Source organism: Monocercomonoides exilis, assembly GCF_001643675.1.
Source record: "Monocercomonoides exilis strain PA203 chromosome Unknown scaffold6-2077815, whole genome shotgun sequence".
NCBI lineage: Eukaryota > Preaxostyla > Oxymonadida > Polymastigidae > Monocercomonoides > Monocercomonoides exilis.
Window position 1 is genome coordinate 939,067 of NW_027150551.1, and position 23,475 is coordinate 962,541.

General features: G+C 36.9%; 7 protein-coding genes across 7 annotated transcripts; 4 read left to right on the forward strand and 3 right to left on the reverse strand.

Annotated features, from left to right (window-relative positions):
* Nucleotides 1-281: 281 nt before the first annotated feature.
* MONOS_440 (putative U2-associated protein) lies at nt 282-6,251 on the reverse strand (the record flags this gene model as incomplete). Its single annotated transcript, XM_067874469.1, has 3 exons — nt 282-3,392; nt 3,552-4,491; nt 4,833-6,251. The coding sequence occupies 3 exons, from the start codon at nt 6,249-6,251 to the stop codon at nt 547-549; spliced, it is 5,205 nt and encodes a 1,734-aa protein (XP_067733829.1). The 3' UTR covers nt 282-546.
* Nucleotides 6,252-6,492: 241 nt separating this feature from the next.
* On the forward strand, nt 6,493-7,428 carry MONOS_441 (nucleoside-triphosphate diphosphatase; the record flags this gene model as incomplete). The annotated part of the gene is made up of 6 exons (XM_067874480.1): nt 6,493-6,527; nt 6,600-6,676; nt 6,726-6,864; nt 6,916-7,057; nt 7,130-7,206; nt 7,275-7,428. 6 exons carry the CDS (start codon nt 6,493-6,495, stop codon nt 7,426-7,428), a joined length of 624 nt encoding a protein of 207 aa, XP_067733830.1.
* Nucleotides 7,429-7,942: 514 nt separating this feature from the next.
* Nucleotides 7,943-10,020, reverse strand: MONOS_442 (putative amino acid transporter; the record flags this gene model as incomplete). The annotated part of the gene is made up of 3 exons (XM_067874490.1): nt 7,943-9,624; nt 9,690-9,752; nt 9,804-10,020. The coding sequence occupies 3 exons, from the start codon at nt 10,018-10,020 to the stop codon at nt 8,300-8,302; spliced, it is 1,605 nt and encodes a 534-aa protein (XP_067733831.1). The 3' UTR covers nt 7,943-8,299.
* Nucleotides 10,021-10,243: 223 nt separating this feature from the next.
* Nucleotides 10,244-14,285, forward strand: MONOS_443 (putative TFIIF-interacting CTD phosphatase; the record flags this gene model as incomplete). The annotated part of the gene is made up of 5 exons (XM_067874501.1): nt 10,244-10,381; nt 10,447-10,655; nt 10,701-10,752; nt 10,837-10,906; nt 10,977-14,285. 5 exons carry the CDS (start codon nt 10,244-10,246, stop codon nt 13,895-13,897), a joined length of 3,390 nt encoding a protein of 1,129 aa, XP_067733832.1. The 3' UTR covers nt 13,898-14,285.
* Nucleotide 14,286: 1 nt separating this feature from the next.
* MONOS_444 (uncharacterized protein) lies at nt 14,287-18,423 on the reverse strand (the record flags this gene model as incomplete). The annotated part of the gene is made up of 5 exons (XM_067874512.1): nt 14,287-17,701; nt 17,759-17,838; nt 18,031-18,165; nt 18,210-18,305; nt 18,361-18,423. The coding sequence occupies 5 exons, from the start codon at nt 18,421-18,423 to the stop codon at nt 14,440-14,442; spliced, it is 3,636 nt and encodes a 1,211-aa protein (XP_067733833.1). The 3' UTR covers nt 14,287-14,439.
* A 303-nt stretch (nt 18,424-18,726) lies between these two features.
* MONOS_445 (uncharacterized protein) lies at nt 18,727-22,651 on the forward strand (the record flags this gene model as incomplete). The annotated part of the gene is made up of 1 exon (XM_067874523.1): nt 18,727-22,651. Exon 1 carries the CDS (start codon nt 19,436-19,438, stop codon nt 22,649-22,651), a length of 3,216 nt encoding a protein of 1,071 aa, XP_067733834.1. The 5' UTR covers nt 18,727-19,435.
* A 25-nt stretch (nt 22,652-22,676) lies between these two features.
* Nucleotides 22,677-23,470, forward strand: MONOS_446 (uncharacterized protein; the record flags this gene model as incomplete). Its single annotated transcript, XM_067874534.1, has 2 exons — nt 22,677-22,731; nt 22,791-23,470. The coding sequence occupies 2 exons, from the start codon at nt 22,677-22,679 to the stop codon at nt 23,468-23,470; spliced, it is 735 nt and encodes a 244-aa protein (XP_067733835.1).
* Nucleotides 23,471-23,475: the final 5 nt, after the last annotated feature.

Genomic DNA, 23,475 nt, shown 5'->3' on the forward strand with positions numbered 1-23,475 from the left:
TAACTTTTAAATCTTGATTCTTTTCTGTATCCAACTAATTAATTAAAAACGGTAATATTGATCGAACAGTCAACTCAAAACAGACAGCTGAAAAGGATTGTTCGTTGCTATTCTTTCAAAAAAAAAAAAAAAAAAAAAAAAAAAAAAAAAAAAAAAAAAAAAAAGAAAAAAAAAAAAAAAAAAACCTAGAACATAAATCAAACGGTTACTCTCAATAATCCAATTTTTAGAAATATACTAAAAATGCCATTGTTTGTTTTTATTTGGAAAAATGATAAAACTTCATATCATTCCATCATTATTTATTTAGATAAAAGAAGCGAAAGAATAATCAAAAATATAAAAAAGAGCGTCAAATGATTTGTCTTTTACATTAAAAAATAATAAAAGTACTATTAAAAACATCAAAATGAAGTGAAAAGAAATTCTAATTCATTAATTTTCTTTTGAAATGAAAAGAAACAAGAAGAATTACAACAAATTGATATGAAGAAAGCTATAAAATATTTGCTTAAACAAACAAACATACAATTTCAATTCAAAAACTTAAAACTTTCGTTTCAATGATAAGCCACTTATTTTATATGAATCTTGCTTTTTCTCTTTCTCCCTTTTCCCTCTTTCCTTTTCTCTTCTGCCTTCATTTCTATCATAGCCATCATCTTCGTATCCTCTTCTTTCTCTGTATTTCCCTTCATATTCCATTTCTCTACTCCTTCTACTTTTTTCTTCCACTTTTCCCCTCTCATTTCTATATGAATCACCTCTCCGTTTAGAATCCAATGAAGAAGAAGAAGAAAGAGGAGGAGAAGGAGAGCTGGAATAAGAACGAGAAAGAGGTCTTGAATGTGAACGTGAACGTGAATGTGGATGAGAATGAGAACGGGAATAAGAAGGAGAGCGAGAAACGCGAGACAAAGAGCGAGAACGATAGCGCTGGGGGTGTCTGCTGCGTGGAAGAGGAGAGAGAGAAGAAGAAGAAGAAGAAGAAGAAGAAGTTCGACTGCGTCTTATATTATGATTGATACTTCGTTTGCGTGAATAAGAGCGAGGAGAAGGAGAATGAGAGCGAGAAGGAGAACGTGATTGTGAATGAGAGAAAGAACGAGAATAAGAACGAGAACGAGAACGAGATCGAAAAACTGGTTTTGAAGAGGAATAAGAGGAAGAGGAAGAAGAGGAAGAGGAAGGTGGTGGAAGAGGAGGAAGGGAATATAAAGCTGAAGAAGAAGAAGAAGACAGAAATGTTTGAAGCGCATTTTGTGGTTGAGAAGAAGAAGAAGAAGAAGAAGAAGATGATGATGATAATGATGATGAAGGAATATTACAGTTTCCACTAAGAGATGAAGATGGAGAAGAGAAAGCAAAAGGAAGAGAAGAAGAAGAAGAAGAGGAGGAGGATGATGAAGAAGTCATAGACACTTGAGTGTTTCCAGAATTCTGTAGATTTGCTTTCTGCATTGCAACAATGTCAAGAAGCTTTCGTACAGAAGACATAAGCGAAGAGGAGGTGGACGAAGACGAATCATCTGGTTGATTTTGATGATATTCATTCTCTGAAAAAAGAGAAGTTATGTCTCTTGCATCAGAATTCTGAGAGGTTGAAGAAGAGGAAGAGGAAGAGGAAGAGGAAGAGGAAGGGGAAGAGGATGATGATGCATAAACATCTTTCCCTCTTTTTTCTTCTATTTTTTCTTCATTTTGCCCCAAAATCGAGCTAACAACGTTGAAATTCTGTGATTTCTTCATCAAGTTCTCTTTCTCTTTCTTCTTCTTCTTTTCTTTTTTCTCAATTTCACTCGACAAATTTAACACAATCGCCTTTGGCTTTTTAAACTTCATCTTCATCAGCTTTGTGCTCCCATGCATTTTTATCTCATCTTCTCTTCTTTCTCTTCTTCCTCTTTCCCTTCCTCTTCTTCTTCCTTCTTCGTCCTCCTCTTCATCATTATCATAATCATTATCTTCTTCATCATCACTGTATTTACTTGTTCTTCTTGCCACTTTCTCACTCCCAACAACTCCAAAGCGAAATGTACCTTCCATTTCTTCTTCCTCTTTTTTGCTTTCTTTTCCATTTTCTGCTGTTTCTTCATCCATCTTGTTCTTTTCTTCATCTTCTAGCCGTTTCTTTCTCTCTTCTTCTTCTTCCTCTTCCTCTTCCTTTCTCTTCCCTTTCTCCTTCTCCTTCTCCTTCCCTTCACAATCCCTCAAAAAGTAGCTAATCTTCTCCGATTCGCTTCTGAAAGGCACAAACGCACTCAAAATCCTCCTTTTTGACTCCTTTTCTGCTTCACTTAGAGAAAGTTCTGTTATTTTCATTGATTGCTCTGTTGGAAATCCATACGAACGTAACAGATCCAACAACTGCTTTTGCTCAATTGTTTGTTTGGGATAAATTCTTTTATCTTCTTCATCTTTTTCATTTCTTCCTTCTTCTCTTCCTTCTTCTCTTCCTTCTCCTTCTTCTTTCTCTCTCCTCTCCTCACCCCTCACTCCCCATCCATTCTCCCACACTCCTTTCACCTCCCACTCCACTTGCATCTCCACCAGCTGCTTAAACGCCTCTTCTTGTTTCGCCTTCTCCTTCTCTGCCTCTTTTTGCTCTTCTTCTTCCTCTTTGCACTTGTTGTAGAACAAAAGACGAGAAATAAGATGTCTTCGTGATCCAAATATAGACATTCCATAAAGTCTGCATTTGGATCGCAGCTCAGAAACAGAGAGATTTTGATACGGTTTTGGCTTCTCTTCTTTTGATTGGCCTTCAGAACTGGAATCTCTTCTGAAGGATTCAATGGTTTTATTGATTTCTTCTTTTCCCTCTTCCTCTTTCTCTTCCTTTTTCTCTTCCTCTTCCTCTTCTTCCTCTTCTTCTTCCTCTTTCTCTTCCTCTTCTCCTCTCTTCATAAATGTCCATTCCAATCCCTTCAGATACATCGGTGGATACAAATGCCACTCGCTCCACATCCTCAGCACACGCAAGCAACACGAAAGAAAAGTCAAAAAGGGAGAATTCGAAAGAGAAGAAGAAGAAGAAGAAGAAGAAGAAGATAAATTATCAAAAATTGTATTTCTTTTCCCATTTTTTTCCTTTTCCAGGTTCTTTTCGTATCTGATGGCAAGTTCTCTTAGTGTTTTGTTGAGTTGGATGAAGACGAGAGGAAGAAGAGTCTCAAAAATGAGAGTGAAAACACACAAGGTTTCTGGATGAGGAATACGAGAAAGAGCAGAAAGAGGATTGGAAGAGGAAGAAGAGGAAGAGGAAGAAGAAGATGTTGATGGAAATGAAGGAGAAGAAGAAGCATTTGAGAAAGAAGGAGAAAGAGAAGAGGAAGATGAAGAAGAAGAAGCACCTGCTGTGAAGAGATTGATTGAGCAGTTGTACAACACATCTGATATCAGATAGAGCAATGCTATTTGTCTGGGTGCTGATGGTCGCTTATTTAAGCTCTGCAAAACAACCAAAGAAGAAGAAGAAGAAGAAGAAGAAGAAAGAGGAGGAGGAGGAGAAGAAGAAGAAAGAGGAGAAGAAGAAATACCATATTTCCTACCCTTTTGATCTAATTCATCTTTCTCTTTCTCTTTTTCCTTCTCCTTCTCCTTCTCATCTTTTTCTTTCAATTCCCTCTCTTTCCTTCTCCTCTCCCCCTTCTCCTTCTCCACGTTTATCCCCATCTCCTCCACCACTCCCCTGCCCATCTCCACCACAGCCTCTCTTCTCTCTATCATCCACAGCATCATCCCTTTTATCTGCTGCCTGTGAAGAGTGAGGGAATGCAATGTGTTCTGATAGAATGCGGATTCAGAGGGAGAAAGCAGACGAGGGCGAAAAGAGGAAGGAGGGAGATGGGAGAAGAGGGAGAAGAGGGAAAAAGGGGTGGAAGAAGAGGAAGAGGAAGAGGAAGAGGAAGAGGAAGAGGAAGATGATGATGAAATGATTGGTTTTTGAGTCGATGGATTGGCAGATGCTGCCGAAGGAAAATCAAAAGTTGGATACAAAAATGATTGATTAGCTTCCCTCTCTCTTTCTTTCTCTTTCTCCTTCTCCTTTTCTTTCTCCTTTTCAGAAGCATATCCTTCCTTTTTAGCCATCTTTGTGTCTTCTCCTTCTCCTGCTTCTTTTCTATGAGAATTCTTATGCCTCTTCCTTTTTTCTGAGGGTGATAAAAACATTGAAGAAGACGAGGTTAAAGAAGAAGATGAAGAAGAAGAAGATCGAGAACGATGTCTGTGATGATTTCTGTGATTTCTATGCTTATGATGATGGCGATTGTGACGATGATGGCGAGAAAGAGAAGAAGAGGAAGGAGAAGAAGAGGAGGAGGACGAAGAGGAATAAGAAGAAGAATCAGAATCAGAATCAGAATCAGAAGAATGTTTATCTTGCAGAGGCAGAATGGGAGGGGGTATCCACATCATCCCACTGCCAAGCATCCAAAAGGGATGAGTGCTCCATTTGTGCATACGCTCACCGTTGCTGAGGGAATACACCTGATGGGAATTATGTTAATATTTCATTATTTATTCATTTATTTATTTGTTATTGTGATTGTAAGATGAATAAATAAATATCATAACATGGATATAACGTTAAAGTTGAATACAATTAAAGATAAGAGGGAAAAAGAGATTGAGAAAAAAAAAAAAAAAAGAAAAAAGGAAAGGAAAGAAAAATTTATCAAAATTTTCAAAATCAAAAAACCAAAATGAATTCGAAATATATAATTTCATAAGCGAAAATAGTTCAAAAAAAAAAAGAATTTGAAATTTCATTTCTTTTTAAAAAATCATTTCAAAATACAAAATTCATTTATAAACCCCCCTAACCATACTTTCCATCTGTAATAATAAAACTCTGAACAAGAAGAGTCAAACATAAAGTAAAATCTTCCATATTTGTCTGCATCTTCATTTTTAACTTCTTCTTTTAGCTCTGTCTTCTCTTTGTCCTTCATCTTCTGCATAACTCTTGTCATAATCAGCATTTCTCCTTTCATCCCATTCTCAGCCACAATTCGTGCTGTATCATTTATCAATTCCCGACTTGCCTTCATTTTTCTATTGAAAATTTCTTCTGCTTTATCTTCTGCACCGCCTTCACTTTTAATTTTACCCCACTTCTCTTCTCTTTTCTTCTTTCTCTTTTCCTTTTCCTCTTTTTTTATCTCTTTTTCTGTCGCTGGTAACCTCACCAATATAAACTTTGGTATGCTCAAGACACATTGCTCTTTATTAATTGGATGCAACATATCATTCACCCCACTTTCTCTTCTTTGCACCCCTTCTCTTTCATCCAATTCTTTTATTAGCATCCCATCTTTCCTCATTTTAACTCTGCGGCACACCTCAAACTCGTTTCCTAATGTCGGATCGATCCGATCATCGTATTCACGCTCCATTTCTCTTTCTGTTTCATTTTTGCCCCATTGACTTGATAAATCTCTTCTCACATCTTGCGACAATTGCTGGCCAGTCGATGAAAACCTTAAAGATATCTGCGGATAACTTATCGGATACACAATCCTCGAATTCTCAGAGCCAAAATTCATAACCACACTTTTCGGTGGTCTTATCTTGTTTTCACTTAACTGGGTGCTCCAGTGCAAATGAAGCTCATTTCCCATAAAAACAGAACCATCCATAACTTTCTTAATCTTTTCGGCGTGCGATCTATTCACATAGCTCACAAATCCTGTTAGCCTTTGCTGTCTTTTCGATCCTCTATCATACATGTCTGCCATTTCATCCTTTCGTGGCCACATAATTTTAACTGATGACAATGGCAAAACGAGATCCTTTGATCCAATATGCGCAGGATCAGAAAAAAATGAAGCCAATATTTCTTCGGTACACAGAGGGGACACACCGCTGACAAATAAATTTGTTGTGGTGTCTGCTTCAGGGGATCTTTCACGAGATGAACTTGATGATGATGAAGATGTAGATATTTTAAAATTTTCTGAACTAGAAGAAGAAGAAGACGATGACGAAGATGAAGAAGATTTCCCAGACGTCAAGCTTGCAAAAAGTTCTCTTGATGCATTTATTGATTGCTCGCTTCGCTGGATATTTCGGCCTGTAGGTCTTGTTAATGGAAAACTGGTCTCTTCTTCTTTTTTTAAGGTTTTTGGACTTTTCGTTTGTTCGGCTTCAACTTCGTCGTCATCATCTTCATAAAATGATTTCAATAAATCAGACTTGTTTTTTTGTGATCGTGAAGTATTTGAAAAATTATCAAATTTATGTGGCATAGCTGATCGCTGCGTAATCTTCTATTGCGATATAATCTTCCTGTAAGAGCTTTAAAACGTGAGATAAAAGTCTTTGTGAGATCTCAAATCCAGAGTTCATTGACAGACGTCCTTTTACTGCTCTGAAAGAAACTTTTGCTTCGAATAAAATTCAACTGCAGATAACCAGGCTTTCGCCTTGTTTTTGCTGCCTTTAAAAACAAATAAATAATGATCAATCTCCATTATAATACATTTTGTCATGAGCTCCAACTTAAAATTGTATTTTGTAACTGGGTTTGACTTTAGAAATATTGATTTTATTATATTTAGTAAAATTTATTCCATGACATTTTGATACAAACAAAGAAATGAAAATAAATTGCGAGAAGTGAGAGAAATGACAAAAGATTTACCAATATCGATTGAGCCCTTTGATGCTGATCGTTTGACTTTTGCAATGCCAATAATTAATGCTATTGTTTTATTTCGCAGTACCTGAACTTCAGGGTGATCCTGAAGATGTTTGCAGGGAAAAATGCAAAATAGCTTATTCTAAAGTTAAAGCCCCGTGCATTGTTGAAGATACATGTCTTTGTTTCAATGCTTTAGGAGGGCTGCCAGGAGTATATATGTATGCAAATTTTAATTTTATAGATTTTTTAAAAATAACTTTTTCAAACAGCAAATGGTTCCTTATTAAATGTGGACATGAAGGTCTTAATAAAATGTTAGATGGCTTTGATGATCGTTCTGCTTATGCCATGTGCACATTTGGATTAGCCCTTAATGATGGAGAGCCTATTCTTTTCCCAGGAAAAACAAATGTTTGCATTATCCTTTTTTTAACTTTTTTAACATAAATCTTGCATTTGTGGAAAATACTTAAAAAATACAAGGGTCATATTGTACGCCCTCGTGGGACACATAACTTTGGATGGGATCCTGTGTTTGAAGAAGATGCTTCGAAAAAAACGTTTGATTTTATAATATTGCTATTTCAAAAAATTCTTCAATATACTTGCTTTCGTATTTATCAAACAGCTTTGCGGAAATGACAGCTGAAGAGAAAAATTCATGTTCACATCGTTCAAAGGCGCTTCATTCCTTTTTGAATTACTTAAAGGAACATCAAAATGACATTTCTCATGCAATTGAAAATTCAGAATCTGCAAAAGAGGAGAAAAAGAAAGAATAAACTGTAAAAACATCGTATTTATTTGAAAAGATGGAAATGTTTTGGACCACCTTTGCTAATCACTTCTATTTCGCTTCTTCACGTCATTTTATGTTTGTTATCTCACTGTTTTTAATTCATGAAATTTGTATGGCTTGCCAAGGATCCAAATTTTGTTTGGATTGAAAAATAACAGTTGTAATTAACATGATTTTATTTTTCCGAACCAAAACCGAAAATTGAAGTCATACAACTGAGAAAGTATTTCAAACAATAATTGGCTTTGACTTATAAATTTTTTTTTTCCTTTGACAAATGAAATTCATCTGACGGTATTATTTTTCCTTTTGAGAAAAATGTTTGATTTTATTGCTTTCCAAATGGTCAAAAATGAAAAATTTCGTAAACTTCACACTATTTTTCCTGTTATTTGTAATTAAGTGTGAAAGATAAATCGATAATTTGAGAATAGACTTAATAAAATGCATTTTTTTTAATTTTTTGCTGTGAACAAATTTACGACAAATACATTGACCGAATGAAAAACGATAAGAATTTTGAAAAGTTACTATGAACAGAGAAATGAAAGAACAGAGAAAAATTCACTAATCAAATAAAAAAGGTAATGATATCAAAAATATTTCAAAAATCCACTTATAAGAAAGAAGGATGAAAATGCTGATATTGAGGTGCACTCATAAGTATTTATGAAACAAAATAATTATTTTCTCTTTATTCTAATTTTAATTTAACTTCTTTCACATAATGTTTTAAAAAATGAGCTATAACAAAAACAATATAATCATAAAATTAACGAAATGACCTTCATCATCAAAGAAGTGTGAGAAAACTTCATAAAATAAATAACAGGAACCAAAATGTTTGCAAATGCTTACTTTATCATGTCCATAATAAACTGAACAATAGAATAGATCAATGCAAATGCGCCATAGAGCATAGCAATCAACACAAATATATTGTGAGACCACCAGCCAGAATATGGAGTTTTCCACTCACTTCCACATTTTCTTTTCCCATAAAACTGGAAGAATGCAGGAATGAAGATGATAAGAAAGACAGCAGAAAGTCCACAAAACTTAATGATGATTCCCAAAGAAGGTAAGAATGCTGCTAAGATAAATGGAAGCAGAGTGACACAGAAACGGAACAGAACAGGGCCTAATGATCCCAAAGCTAACTTAGCTTTTGCAGGAAGTGATGAATAAAAGTTGAACGATATCGATCCACAGACAAGAGGAAATGAAGAGATCATATTCAGCATTGGAAACAGCATCACTACGAATTTGATTATCAATGAAAACCAGTTTGTTTCAACAACTCTTGTATCGCTCATTCTCTGAAATCCTTTTTTCCCGTAACGAGCAAAATTCAAAATCACAAACTGCAACGTATCTTCACCAAGAGTCAGCGAAAGGATAATTGACAACCCAATGTATATCACCATCGCAGTAAGCAATGCGGTCATTGCAACTTTCAAAGCGTTTTTCTTTCCTCTTTTCATTGGAGTAAGGATATTTGGGAGATTATATCCGCAATTCAAAGCAAACGATGTCGCTGAAAATAGACCAGGGAATCCTGCAGGATCAACGCGAAATATGTTTGAAGAAATTGATGGATCAGATGGTTTTAACCAAAATGCTCCATTGTTAACAAGAGATATAACGCATGCAACCAAAATTGCTGAGAAAGCCACAAATCGATAAATAGTGAAAAATCCCTGGAAAATAGCCAGCTTGTCCATTGCCATTGTCTCAAGCAACATCACGCATATAGCAAAAAATACCACACACATCAAGTATGTAAACTGACATTTCAATGAAGGTGAAGATTCAATAATACAATCCTCAGGATCTCCAATTGCATACAACATGAGCAAATTTGCTGATGTTGAAGCAAACATTGAAACATATGCCCATAAAGAACCCAAAGCATACATGCCAAAAATAACGAATGCAAAAATCCTCCCTTTGTTCCCTGCAAATATGTAAGCGATTTCCGAAAGTTCAATTTGGCGGAATGTGAAGATATTCATTTGCGAATTGTGTTGAATGTTGTTTTTCCTTGCATGGTCATAACCTCGTGCTCTGCTAACCCCTTCAAGAACCCAAGCAGCTCCAAGCATTGAAAAAAGTCCACAAAACACAGTCATAACTATTGAAAGAGCCATCCCAGATTGGTAATATGTTTGTGGAACAGCTGTAATAAACACATTGAAAGAAGGAATTACAAATAGAATAAAAAACAACAGCAATAAAACAAACAAAAGAATCCTGTTCCAATGATTGCATTGATCACAACCCCAAATGATGATATTGCAGAAAGTTCTATTGAATTAATAAAAAAATTGAAACAATACTTAATAAGAAAAAAGAAACCTCTAATTCCTTTTGGATCTTCATCATCGCTAATTGGTGCTTTTCCTAAAAGAGAGCCTGGAGTAACACTATCTTCAGAAGAAGCAGCAGCAGGAGCTTGTTCTGGATCGTGCAAGGAAATTGCTGATTCTGAATCATTCATTTCATATTCCTCAACATATGTGTCTTCTGGACTTGAAAGATCTGTTGTCGATAGTTCAAATGATCTTCTATTCATCTGATGCGACAAATTGTTTATTAATGGTTTTGAAAATGAATAAAATCACAGGGAAAATATATTTGAATAAAGCACATAGAAAATCGTTAAATATATTCTGAAATAAAAATATTATTTTCGTTTCATGCAACCAGACCTTTTGCAGACAAAAAAATCAGCAAATTATTGAAAGATCTTCAATTAATTTATTAGTGGGCATAAGATCCAACAAGATCAAAAAAGAATGGATTGTACTCATGATATCATTTATTATGGAATGTGCGCAACATGTGGAAAAATAATACAAGAAGATGAAGATTCAAATAACCAGGAGTTATTTCGAGTTACTTCTGCAACAGATAACGTTCTTGTTTCAGCTAAAGTTTGATATTTCCAATTATAAACAAATTACCATTAACTACTATTATTTCTATTAACCCACCAAAGCTTGCTCAAAAAGAAAATCAAGAAATGATTAATTCTATGCTCAAAAAGAAAAAACTAAGTTTAATTTTAGATCTTGATCATACTCTTGTCCATGCAACTGTGGATAGATTTTGTGCAACGCAAGTTTTGAACTACTTCAATGGGAAAATAGACGAATTTTTCGTTTTTCAATTGAAACTTTTCCCAACTCCATATTATGTGAAGTTAAGGTTTAACAATTTTTCTTTTTTGAAAAGCTTTTAAATCAAATTTAGACCAGGGCTAAGGCAATTCCTTTCAAATTTAAACGAAAATTTTGATTTGTATGTATTCACTGCTGGTATGATGGAATATGCAAAAAAAGTTTGTATCTCTTTTTTTATACAAAATTATTTTTAAATAATTTTTAAGATTGTTTCATTAATTGATCCAGATGGATCTATGTTTCATGGAAGGATTTATTCATTTGAAGATAGCGTAGGTTGTTTTTGCTTTATTTTCATTAAATTATGAAATTATGAAATATTTCAATATTGAATTTATTTTAATAGATGCAAAAGAGAAAGCCCTTCGTATGTATAATAAAAAGAATCAAAGTGGATCCAAATCAACAGCAAAAACACGTCATTCCACCTCTTCATCGTCCGAACAAACCGCTTCCCAACAGTCATCTGAAGCATTACCACCAATCTCAAACCTCATAGGATCTGTTTACACAACAAAGACTCTTTCTGCCATTTTCCCTGTTAGCGACAGCCTTGCTATGGTTGTTGATGACAAAGAGATTGCATGGGAAACTGGAACCCCACTTGTTGTGATCGAACCTTTTATCTATTTTGATACTTCATTCGAAGTGCAGAAGCAACAGCCATTCAATCCGTACATATACAAACTGCCAAAGGAGATGGCATTTATTTCTAAACTGAATTTAAACGAAGAAGAAGAAGAAAATTGCAAAGAAGAAGGGGAGAAGAGTGAGAAGTTGAATGAATGCAAAGAGAAAGAAGATGGAAAAGAAGAAAGAAAGAACGATGAGAAAGAGAAAGAGAAAGAGAAAGAAATAGAAATAGAGAAAGAGAAAGAATTACAAAGCAAAGCATTCAAGCAATTTGCATCTGCAACTGCTGCATTTGAAGTGAGGCAGGTCATCGAACTGCACATCTTGTCAGACATTCAGCGTATTTTGAAGACAGCCCATCATCTTTTCTACAAACAGGCAGACACTGAACAATTGCTGAACCAGTTCAACTCAGAAAAAGAAAGTGGACTCACAACAAACAATCAATCTTCCTCTTTTAATATCCAAACGAACAATGAAAAAGCAGCTTCTTCTTCTTCTTCTTCTTCTATTTCAAATGCACCATCCTTTGCATGCCAACCGACTCTCCCCTCTCTTCGCAACATCCTCTCCACGCTGCATTCATCTGTCTTGAAAGGCGCCGTGATCTGCTTCAGCGGAGTGATCGACAAGTGCTCGAAGCCATCGTCGTTTCCTTTGTGGGGTGCAGCTGTTGAGTGTGGCGCTGTGTGCACAAATGAGCTGACAGCAGAGGTGACTCACCTGGTTACAGTGCAGGGAGGAACAGACAAGTTCAAACAAGCACAGGCAAATGGAACGAGAAGAGTGGTGAGGCCACAAAAGACAAGAGTGCCATTGAGAATGGAGCTGATTAAGAAATGGAGAGGGGAAAGGAAAATGAGGAAGAGATTTGCGAAGTTGAATAAAGAAAAATGGTTGAAGGAAGCAAAGGAGAAAGAAAAAGCAGAGAAAGAAAAATTAGATAAAGAGAAAGTGGAAAAAGAAAAAGAAAAAGAAATAGGAGGAGAAGAAGAACAGGAGAAAGAAAAAGAAAAAGAAACAGAGAAAGACAATTCTCAATCATCTTCATCTGAAGCGGATGAAACACTTCAAAAAGGAACTGAAAAAAAAGAAGATCAACCAGAAAATGAAGTTGAAAATGCAAAAGACGGAAAGATGGAAGAAGACAAGAAAGAAGACAAGAAAGAAGACAAGAAAGAAGACAAGAAAGAAGACAAGAAAGAAGAAGAAGAAGAAGAAGAAGCGGTAGAAGTAGATGATGACGATATCGATGATGAAAGCGATTTGAGTGAAGACTTATTTGTATCCGACGAAAGTTTTGACAGCGATCTGATATTAACACCAGACGATGCCAAAGTGGAAGCTGAGTCGTGTGTCTTGTGTGTGCATCTGTTGTGGCTGCTGCGCTGTGTCCAGACGTGGACTTGGGTGGACGAGCGGCCGTTTTTAATTCCTCGCTCAGAATTCTCAGTTGTTAATGTGTCTTCGCCTGTCTCCTCTATTTCCTCTGAAGGTGTGTCGCCTGCTCCTCAACAATCTCTGCTCAATTCTGAATCGAACACACAATCGATGAATGGATCTGGAGCTTTAACAGATAAAAAAGCAGATCAAATTTTTAGTAATTCCTTTGGGATATCTGAGAATTCATCATCATCTCCATCATTATCATCATCAAGTTTATCAACAGCTGTTTTGCAATCAGCCAACTCTGTTTATCCACCCGGCACAAGCAATTCTGTTCTGAATGATATTAATGCTGATGCTGATGAGATGTTTATGAAGGAAATCGATTCTTTGCTTGCTGATCTTGAAACAGAGGGGCCAAAAAGCAAAAAACAAAAAAAGAGAAAGCGAATTCTAAATAACAAGAAAGCAGATGAAGAGAGTTATGGAGAAGAAGAAGAGGAAGAAGATAATGATGATGAATGTGAAGAAGAAGAGAAGAAGAAGATGAAGAAAATGAAATTGCAAAAGGAACAGAAAGAAAGAGAGAAAGCAAACAGGAGAAAACCAACACTTTTCGAAAAGCTGATGAAAGGAAGCTCCAATGTTAGAAAAAAAAGAGACGAAGAAGACGAAGAGAGCGATGAAGAAGAAGATAACTTCTATGGGGGCTATGAAAAAGAGGACGAAAGAAACTCCTTTTCAGAGGACGATGAATGGAAGCAATTTGACGACGATGAAGAAGAAAATGCGAATGACGAAGAATACGAAAACGAAGATGTCGATGATGAGATTGAATGCACCAAAAGCAATAAAGAAGGAGAAAATGCTAAATTGAGAGAAAAGATGGCTCGCCTTCAAAACTTTGACCATTTATCTTTCAAGTCATCAAGCAAACATAGATCAAGGCTGTGGAATGCGAAGCACTCGCAACCACGAGTAAGCGATCAAAAGAAAAAAGAAGAGCAGAAGGTAACAGGAAAACCAAACATTTCATCGAATGAGCATGCTGCACAAGCAATACTTCCTGGAACTGCAACAGAGTCGAATTCTTCAGCTGATTCAAAGACGAACAGTTTGTCTGAAAGTTCTGCTGTCTCTAATTCAATAGATGATAATAAACAGCAGGCACAAGCAAAACTTCCTTTACGCAGCGTTAAACGAGCAATGCCTCACCGCCCTTCAATTCGAGATGCGTCTGCAACTTGAATAGTTTATAAGAAGTATCATTGCTGTTTTTTTCGGAAGATATTGGTGCATCTTAATACAAAAGTACGAACGTTACAAACAGAAGAGAATGCGAAGAATTCATAATTCACACATATTGTGAATTGTCTCATGTATTTATAAAGAAATTCTTTTTTCTGTTTTTTTGGATTAAAAGAAATGAAATATGCAAAAGAGACAAAAGAAGCATTACAATTAAACAGTTTATGGATTTATGTATTTATCTCCGATTGTTTCATGTCTCTTGGTTGTTTCATATTCTAATGGCTTTTAGTTGACTTGCTTTTATTTCTACATTGTCAAATTGAACAACTCAAAACTCATAAAACAATGAAAAAAAGCGAACAATAACACCAAAATTAATGATTATGACTTTTAGTTTGCTTGATTTTTCATTTGAAATAAACAAAAAATGTGAAAGAAGACTGTAAATTCGGTTTTGTGTTGTTAAAACCTTTCGCATGAAAAACGTGCGTCATTTCCGGATATCCTTGTACTCTTTCATTTCATTTCGCAAAGTTGGATCAGTTTCTCCAAGATTTCCCTTCTGAAGCAACCATTGCTTTGAATGAAGATCTGGCTGTGCTGTTTAGCGAATGACGAGGTGTTGACATTTTTGAAGAGTTTGAAAAAGAAGAAGACGAAGAAAGCGAAGAAAGAGTTGAGGAGCTTCTTGTGGAAGAGTTTGAATCATAAGAAGAATAAGATGAAGACAAATCAGACGAAGACTGAGAAAGCGATGGCTGTTCTTGAAAAGCCGACGAACTTGAAAGATTCGAAGAGGAAGAGGAATATGAACTGAATGAAGGGTCTAATGAAGATGATGTTGCGGAGTCGTCTGTTCCAATTGAATGCGAAAGCGAAGGAAGTTTTGAAGATGCGGCCGAGCTGCGGATGTTTGAAGGGTCCTGAGAAGAGAATGAGCTTGATGCTGAATATGAAGAAGACGACTGAGAAGATGAGACAGATGGTGCAAATGCTGACAATGAAGAAGAATAGGACGAATAGAAAGATGATGATGCATCTGCAGAATGAGATGGAACACTTGACAAAGAAGAAGAAGCTACAGATGAAGTGTAATCAATAGAAGAACTTTGATCAGAATGAGAAGAATCTCGAGATGCTGCAACCGAAGATGAAGTGGATGGAAGTGATGAAGTGACAAACTTCGAAGCGGAATTAGTATTTTGCACTTTGCTTGAGGGATTCAACAGGTTAATACGATTTTCTTGAGGAGAAAAATATTCAGAATAAGAAGACGAATAAGAAGAAGACGAAGAAGACAATTCCTCAGGCTGCTGAGAAGAGAAGATGGAAGATGAAAATGAAGTTGATGAAAACGGTCCATTGGAATTTGCATAAAACTGAGAAGATCCAAGTGGCTGAGAAAGAAACTGCTGATTATTCGATGAACTTTTTTCTGCTCGATCAACAGTTTTTTCGTTAAAAGTTCCGCCTTTCTGCGAGTTCTGCTGTTGCTCAGTGGAAGTGCTTAATTGCTTCTGTCGATGTTGAGGGTGGCGATGCTTATCTCTGCTGTGTGTTGCCTTGTGTGAAATCATTGGAGATTCGTCAGAGGTTGGAGGAGATAAACTATCTGCATCTTTCACTGCTTCAGTGCCTTCATTTGGAGGAAGTTGGCTGTTATTTGAAGAAGATCCTGATGTTTGTTCAGGTGAATTTTCTATTTGATTTGGAGTTAGCAGAGACAAGAGCTGTTGATGAAGTAATCTTGTCTCTTCCTCAAGGTCAGAAGTTTTCTGGGAATTTTGAAGAGGCTTCTGTTGAATTGACTGTAAATCTAGAAGATCTTCGCCTTCAGATGAATTCTGATGCGCTTGAAGAGTAAATGAAGGTGGTGATTGCACAACAACAGCTTTTTCACTCAAATTTCGGCTCAAATTCATTTCCCCTCTCAGATTTTGTTGAAGATCATCTATTTGTGGAATATCATTATTAGTTGTCTTTTCCTCTGCTGAAACAGAATCTTTTGCATATTTTTGTGCAACGCCAAAGCGAATTTCTTTGACTGCACTTTTCTTTGGAGATCTTTTTTGAGGCAAGTTCAAAGGACTTTGTTGAACTTTTGGCATCTCTGCGGTCGTTTTCTCATCGATGAAAAGAGGCTGTGAAATGGAGTGAACAGAAACAGGCTCTGGTATTTCCACAGATATGTTGGATTCGCAGTCGACCGAAGAAAATGTTGTGCGTGTTGAAGAAAGAGGAGACAAGGAATGAATAGAAGTTGATCTCGAAGTCGTTGAAATGGATGGAGTTGCTTCAACATTGAACGGAGTCCGATGAAACGGTAAAGCAGATGAATTACCAGATTGGTTTGAATCTTTCCTTTCAATTCCATTTGGTTTCTTTGAAGAAAGATTTTGTTTTTTTGGAGTATTCAGTTGCATTTGTTGGCCAACGTTATCATTTGCTTCAGTTTTCTTTTTGTTCCATTTTGGAGATTGCGAAGTGAAGTCTTGTGATGGAACATCAAAAGAGTTTTGTTGTGCTACTTGCTGGTGATGTGGAGATGGCGTGCATGTTCGATGCCGAGGTGGTGAAATGAACAGAAGAGGAGTGAGATGATTGTTTGATAATGAAGCTGGCTGAGAGTCTTGAATGTTTTCTTTCTTCGAAGTTGAAATAGAAGAAGAAGATGGAGTCACAGAAAGAGCAGAATCAGTTGGATGCTCATTTAACTTAGGCTGCTGAAATGTTGGCTCTGGTGCTTGAGGAGGAGATTCAACAGGAGGAAGAGGTTCAGGTTCAATCAAGGACAAGAATTGTGAAGTGTTCTCCCCCAGACGAGATGAATGAGATGGAGTCAGATGAAGAGGTGGAGACATTCGAGAAAGGTCATCTTTCCCTTCTTCGTTTTTCTGCACATCTTTTTCTTCATTTTCATCGTTCTCATCTCCAAAATTTCTTTCCTCAGTTTCTGCAAGCTCGTCGAGCATCTTCTCAAATTCGGCTTCTGCTTCTTTCTCTCTCTGTAACTGCCTTCCTCCATGAAACAGATCATTCATGCTTTCCAGATATTTGATGTCTGCCTTCAACATTTCGTCTGTCAACATTTCTTTCTCGCTTTCTTCGTCTTCATCATTTTCCTCAGAACTTTCTGGCTTCCACTCTTCCTGTCCTTTCATTTTCGTTATTTGTTGATGTCGAATTTTCATGCCTCCTTGTTCTTTATGCTTGCGCTTGCCCACTTCTCTTCCTCTTTCTTCTCCAATCCAGATTGCTCGTTTCTTTTCTTCCACCGCTTTTTTCTGTTCCACTTGATTCAATATGATCTCTGCCTCTTTCATCCGCTCCATATCTCTCAGCCTTCGCTCAGCCTCCAGTCCTCGTGCCCATCTCAATGCTTCTGCCTCTTCCTCCGAAGCCAGCTCATTCAAATGCTTTTCTGCAAGCTCAGCAGAGTACTCAGCTGCGCTCTCGTGCTGCTGTGGAACATATTTGATGTCTCGCCTTCGCTGCTGTTCCTGTTCTGTCCAATGCCTGCCTGCCATCCCAATCCTCTCTCTCCTTTCCCATTCCTCGTCATTTTCAGTGCCTTTCCACTTTCCCGTATCACTTCCTTCATTCTCTCCAGCACCAACAGTACTCAGAGAGTGGAAGTGCGTCCTTGTGAAATCAATTGGCACCCTTCCAACTCCACGGGGAGGGAATGCTGTGTCAGTTACACCAACGTCTTTTGGCTTGACAGCTTCCAGAAATGCGTCGTGAATGCCCGGAACCGAAACACTCTTTTGATACTTTCTCACAACTTTTTTGGAGCGTATCCTGTACATCGCAGAAAAGCAGGAAAAAATAATGGAAAAGAACGAAGATCGATCACACGTTTCTTTTTCCTTCACTTGCTTCCTTCGGAGTTCTTTGTTTTTTTTTTTGATTTCTTCTTCGACAAGCTCGAGATGTTTCTGAAGTTCGTCAGTCAACAGAAAAGATTTCACTCCAAAAATAAGCAATACACACCATTTGCAAAGCCTTTTGAAATCGTTCTTGCTCTAATTCATTATTCATCTGAAATTTATTATTTTATTTTATTTTATTTTTTTTTTTTTGAAAAAATTATTATTAACCTTTCCATTAAATATTCAAATGGCTCACACCTCCGCCTTCTGATTTGAAATAACCTCTACATAATTTCTGGCATATTCTGCTGCTGATACTTCTTCTTCAAGACGTTTCCTGACCAATTCTTCCTTTTTCCTTCGTTTTTCTAATTCTTCAAATTTTTGAGCTTCCTGAAAATTTTCGCTAAGTCATTTGAAATGAAAATGTTGAATACCATTTCTTCTTGTTGTTTTCTTTCATAAGCAATCTGCTGTTCCCTCTGCTTCCTGAGTGTTTCTTCTCTTATGTATTTGTTTATTCTTTCTCGAGCCTAGAAAATGAATTTTACGCAAAGTTAATAATAATAGAAGCAATATTTATAAAACTATTTTCATTCTATATCCCTTTTGCCTCACTTTGGGATCAATAAACGAGCCAGAAAAAAACATTTTTATAAATTGAAATGAAACAAAATAATTATGGTTCAAAAACTCAGAAATGAAGCACATTTTTTTTTTGACATTTATGAAAAAGGCAACCATTTATTCAAAACTTTTTCTCCATTGTATCATATATAGTCTTGCATTCCCATGAAAAAAAGAAGAAAAATATAACAATTGAGAAAAATATTTAAAGATTGTGTGTTGAATAAGGTTCATAATGCGAAAAATTTTGTTCTTAATAAGAAGAAATTCTTTTTATTTGAAAAAATACAATGATAAATATTTTCTCTTTTTGATTAAATATCATTATTTGTGAAACGTTCCATGCCAAAACAAAACAATAAATATTATTCAGGCATAATGAAACACACGACGCAAATGAATATAAGGGACAAAATTTTAAACTTTATGAATTTTGTTCCATTCTTCACTTTCATATATTTTTCTCGATTTTTGAATTTTTCTGTGATTATTTTCATTGTTACGTTTGATTCATTTAGAAATGATTGTTGAAAAAGTCTGGAACAAATCTCAGTCTTTTCCTAATTAAAAAGAATTTGCTCCAAATGTGATTAAATATGGGTGCAAGGAATATTGGAATTGCGAAGGGTGGCATGACGATATAATTTTTACTATTGCTTTTGGATGAATCAATGCTGGAATGTCGAAATAAAGATAAAGATAGAGACGAAATAACCAGCATGATGAGCTTGATGATAAGTCACTCCAAGTGAACATAAGAAAAGAGATGCTTCTTTGCTGTCAGCAAGCGGAAACAGAAAGTGAAAAATCATTTTCAAACGAGGCGGCAGGAAATCTACAGACAAAAAGAAGCCAGGTGAAGTGGCATGTGTCTTTTCTGAATTCATCTGTTTCGATGAAGAATTTTGGTATTTTCAACATGAAAGGGAGAATTTTTGATATTCTGGAAAGTTATTCGATGGAGTTGCAGTATTGTTCAATAGAAGCCTAAACGGGAAATGTTTGCGATGTGTGGTGTAGCAGGAGTAATGTCTGCATGAAAAACATCACGATCGAGAATTCAAAACAGAGCTGCACTTCGAGAACAGCTGCGCTAATTAGCACAGACGATATACCATCATTCTTTTTTGAGGAATGCAATATTGCAGATAAGATGGTTGAAGCTGGTTCATCATTACTCTGCGATGGACGAGTTGGGCTTGCTTCTGTTTCTCGATGTTCATTCCGAAACATTTCTAGCAAAGGAACTTTTGGCGTTCAAAGCACAAGCAAAGAATGGCAGAGATGCTCATTTTCAGATTCAGCAGTCGAACGAGTCGATTGCCCACATTACGGAACGCTCGTTAGTCAAGCAAGAACTAGTTTGAAGATGATCAACACATCTATCAGCAGTTGCTCAAATACAATCATTGATCCATCAAAAGGAAATGAATTTTCCACTGGATTGATTGAAATTTCTGATACTTCTTTTGTTTCTGTAAAATCAACAGATGCAAGTGGAGGTTGCCTTAGCTTTTCTGGAACATCAAGCTCTTCAATTGCACGAAGCACGTTTTGCGAATGCTCAGTTATTCGAGAAACCTCTGAGCCTTCTGGTGGTGCCACAAGTATTTCCGGAAATGGAATTCATGATGTAGCATTTTGTCGATTCATGAACTGTTCATCATATCGGATGGCTGGGAGTTTGTTTTATAATGGATATGAAAAAATCACAATTAGAGATTCATTATTTGAAAGATGCTCATCAATGTATTATGGTGCGTTGGATTTTTATATGCAAATGAGAATTGATGGAACATTTCTTTCAAATTTGCAATTCTTATTTTGCTTCTCTTCTTCTCGTGGATCTGCACTTTCATTTGATAATAGCAGCAGCGCGCCTGCTGTATCTGACTGTCTCTTTAATTCTTGTCATAGCAAAGGAATGGGAGGGGCAGTGTTATTTTATTATGGAGCAATAACAGCTGAAAATGTTTCCATCTCATTTTGTTATTATATAAATAACACAGCAACCTTTGGAGTTGATATCATTGTTTGGCAAAATTGGAGCACGTTTGTAATGAAAGAGAAGATAATTATGTGTTTCTCAGTTTCAGAGGGATATCGCGTTAGTGTTAATGATGTCCGATGCAACGATTGGCTTCCAAATCCACCTTCTAGCATGGATCCTATTTGTATATCATTCAGAGGAACAGATGTTGAGGGATGTGGGCATCATGCGCACGAATGCCAAACAATATCATTTGGTTTGAGAAGGCGAACATCAACTGAGGTTTTGCTTGTGCAAAGAGGCAATTACACAGAATCAGAAATAGCATTTGAAACCAATCTGGAATTGAAGGGTGCTGAAATGACAGAAACGCGCTTGAGCTGGAAAGGAAAAAACGAAAATGGAGCTCTGTTTTTTGTTGCAGAACAAACGCTGAAGGTCAGCGATATAACACTTATTCATGGCTTATCTGACAGCGGAGAGAGCTCTATTTTGCTGTGGATTGATGGGGGATCTGCAGAATTTGAGAGTTTGTTGGTCACTTGTGATGAAAATCAGAATTCTCGACTTGAAAACAGTTTGATTTCTTTGCAAAGTGGGACTGCAAGATTTGCAAAAGTGACATTCAGTTCAATCGAGCAGTTGAATTGCCCGCTGTTGGATTTTAGAGATCCATCAGAGTTTCAGATGGAAAACTGTTCATTTGAATCAATAATTAGAAATGTTGGTGATGGCGCAGTTATTTCAAAGGTGGTGGAAAACGGAGAAAAACTTGAATTGAACGGAATACGATTTGAAAGATTCAAATGTGCGAGAGGAAATGGAGGAGCCATGCACGTGACTTTGAAAGAAGGTGGACAGGTGAGAATTGGGAACGAGTCAGTTGTCCATGCAACCATGTGTGAAGTTCCTTCAGAGCAACAGTGGAGAGGATGCGGTGGGTGGATGTATCTTCTTTTGAATGAAAGAGCGAGTGATTTTATTATTCAGGATATTGTGTTTTCAGAATGTGGAGGGTGGGCAGGAAAGAATTTATTTATGGATGCAGAGGATTTGAGTGCAGTAGCAAACATGGAACACATGAAATTTGAGATATTGATTGAAGAGGAGAGAGACAGAGAGGTGATGGGGTATGAAGGGAGAAAACGAGATTATGAAATTCCGCTGAGGGTGTATTTCACCGTTCCATTTCCAGAAGAAGGGTATGTTGGTGGAGAGAAGAGTTTTGATTTCAGTGGATGTGGATTTTCATCGCATCCCTGCTCAACATTGGGGAAGATAGTTGAATTGAGATTTAGAAACAGCAAACGGAAGATTATCGTGAATGATGGATTTGAGTTGACAGAAGTTATTTCGATGGCAGGATCATCTGAATGGGAGGTGTTTTGCAGTTTTAATAAGACGAAGGTGAATGTGAAAGCACCAAGCAGCATGACATCTTTGTATTTGATAAATGTGGAGAGTGTTAGTTCCATTGTGAACATTGCGTTCCAAATTCCACATCAACTTTCTGGTGCAACATCACTCATTGGTTTGACCAGCTCATCACTCACACTCGCAGACTGTTCAGTTGCTCATTTGTCAGAGAGCACATCGAGTGTGGCCTTTGGATATTGCATTGTGAATGCACAGAGTGGGAGTCTGAAAATGGAACGATTTGTGATTGAAGAAGGGCTGATATTCAATGATCATTCAGCGATTGAATTTTGTGAAGGAATGACGAGTGTGATTTATTCAGGATGCAATATCAGTGGAGTCAAAAGGAATGAGGGAGATGGAGGATGGATGAAAGGAACAATTGGGAATAATGGGATTGTGAGTGTTGATGGATGCAATGTGAATGGGTGCAGTTGTGTTGGAGGAAAGGAAGGAGGAATATATATTGGATTGAAGGGAAATGGAAAAGTGTTTGTGAATGGAACGAGTGTGATTGATAGGAATAAGGCAGAGAATAATGGAGGAAATGGAGGGAATGGAGGGAGAGGAGGGAGAGGAGGAGGGATGTTTGTGTTGATGGAGAGCGAGGGATGTGGATTGACAATTGGGCAGAATGTGAAGTTTTCGAAAATGAATGGGAATGTGGCAACATATGGGAAGGATGTGTTTGTTGATTGTGGGAGTGGAGTGTTTTTGGAGTCAAAAGTGAATACAGATACATTTGCATTTTTCACTCCACTGACAATTCCATCAGATGTGTTGAAATTGAGTGGGAGTGAAAATGGGGATGAAAGTGGAGTGATTCCACTTTTTGTGTATTTGTGATCAATGGGGACAAAAGTGATTGTTGATGGGAGTGGAGGAAATGGGATGGATCACAATCATTGTGGATTTGAAGGATTTGGGTGTTTGACAGTCGATTATTGTGCAAACTAAAGATTGAATGAAAATGTGAATGAAATAGAGGTTGTCTCATCTTCATCAACAAGGGATGAAATTGATTTTTCTTTATTTGATGTGAGTATTTCAGGCAGAACAGTGTCATCCGATGGAGAGAGGATGGGAGTGAATGTGAGTGATGGAGGATCAGCCACACAAGACTGGCTTGTTGGATGTTCGAGTTCACTGACAATGAGCAGACTTTCATTTATTGTGAAAAGTCAGCTGAATTCAAGGAGAAGTGCATTCATTCACTCAACATCAACACTCAGTGTGATGAACTGTTCAGTCTCATTTGAGAGCGGGGCATTGACTGATGGAAAGATAGGATATAATGTGATAAACATTGAGTGGGGAGAACTGATTGTTGATGGATTTGTGATGGAAGGGAATGTGATAATGAATGGAAAAACACCAATAACGATGGTAAATGGAGTGAAATTGGAGATTTTGAATTGCAGAGTGATTGGAGTGGAAGTGATAGGAGAAGATGGGGGATGTTTGAATGTTGGGATGAAGGAAGGTGGATGCGTGAATATTGAAGAAAGCAATTTGTCATCAATGTGTTCAGGTGGAAGTGGAATGAAAGGAGGAGGGATGATGATATCAGTTGGAAGTGAAGGAAGTTTGGAAATGAAAAATGTGAATTTGTCTGAATGTGAAGTTCCAACAGATGAGAGTGAAGAGAGTGGAAGAGGAATGTGAGGAGG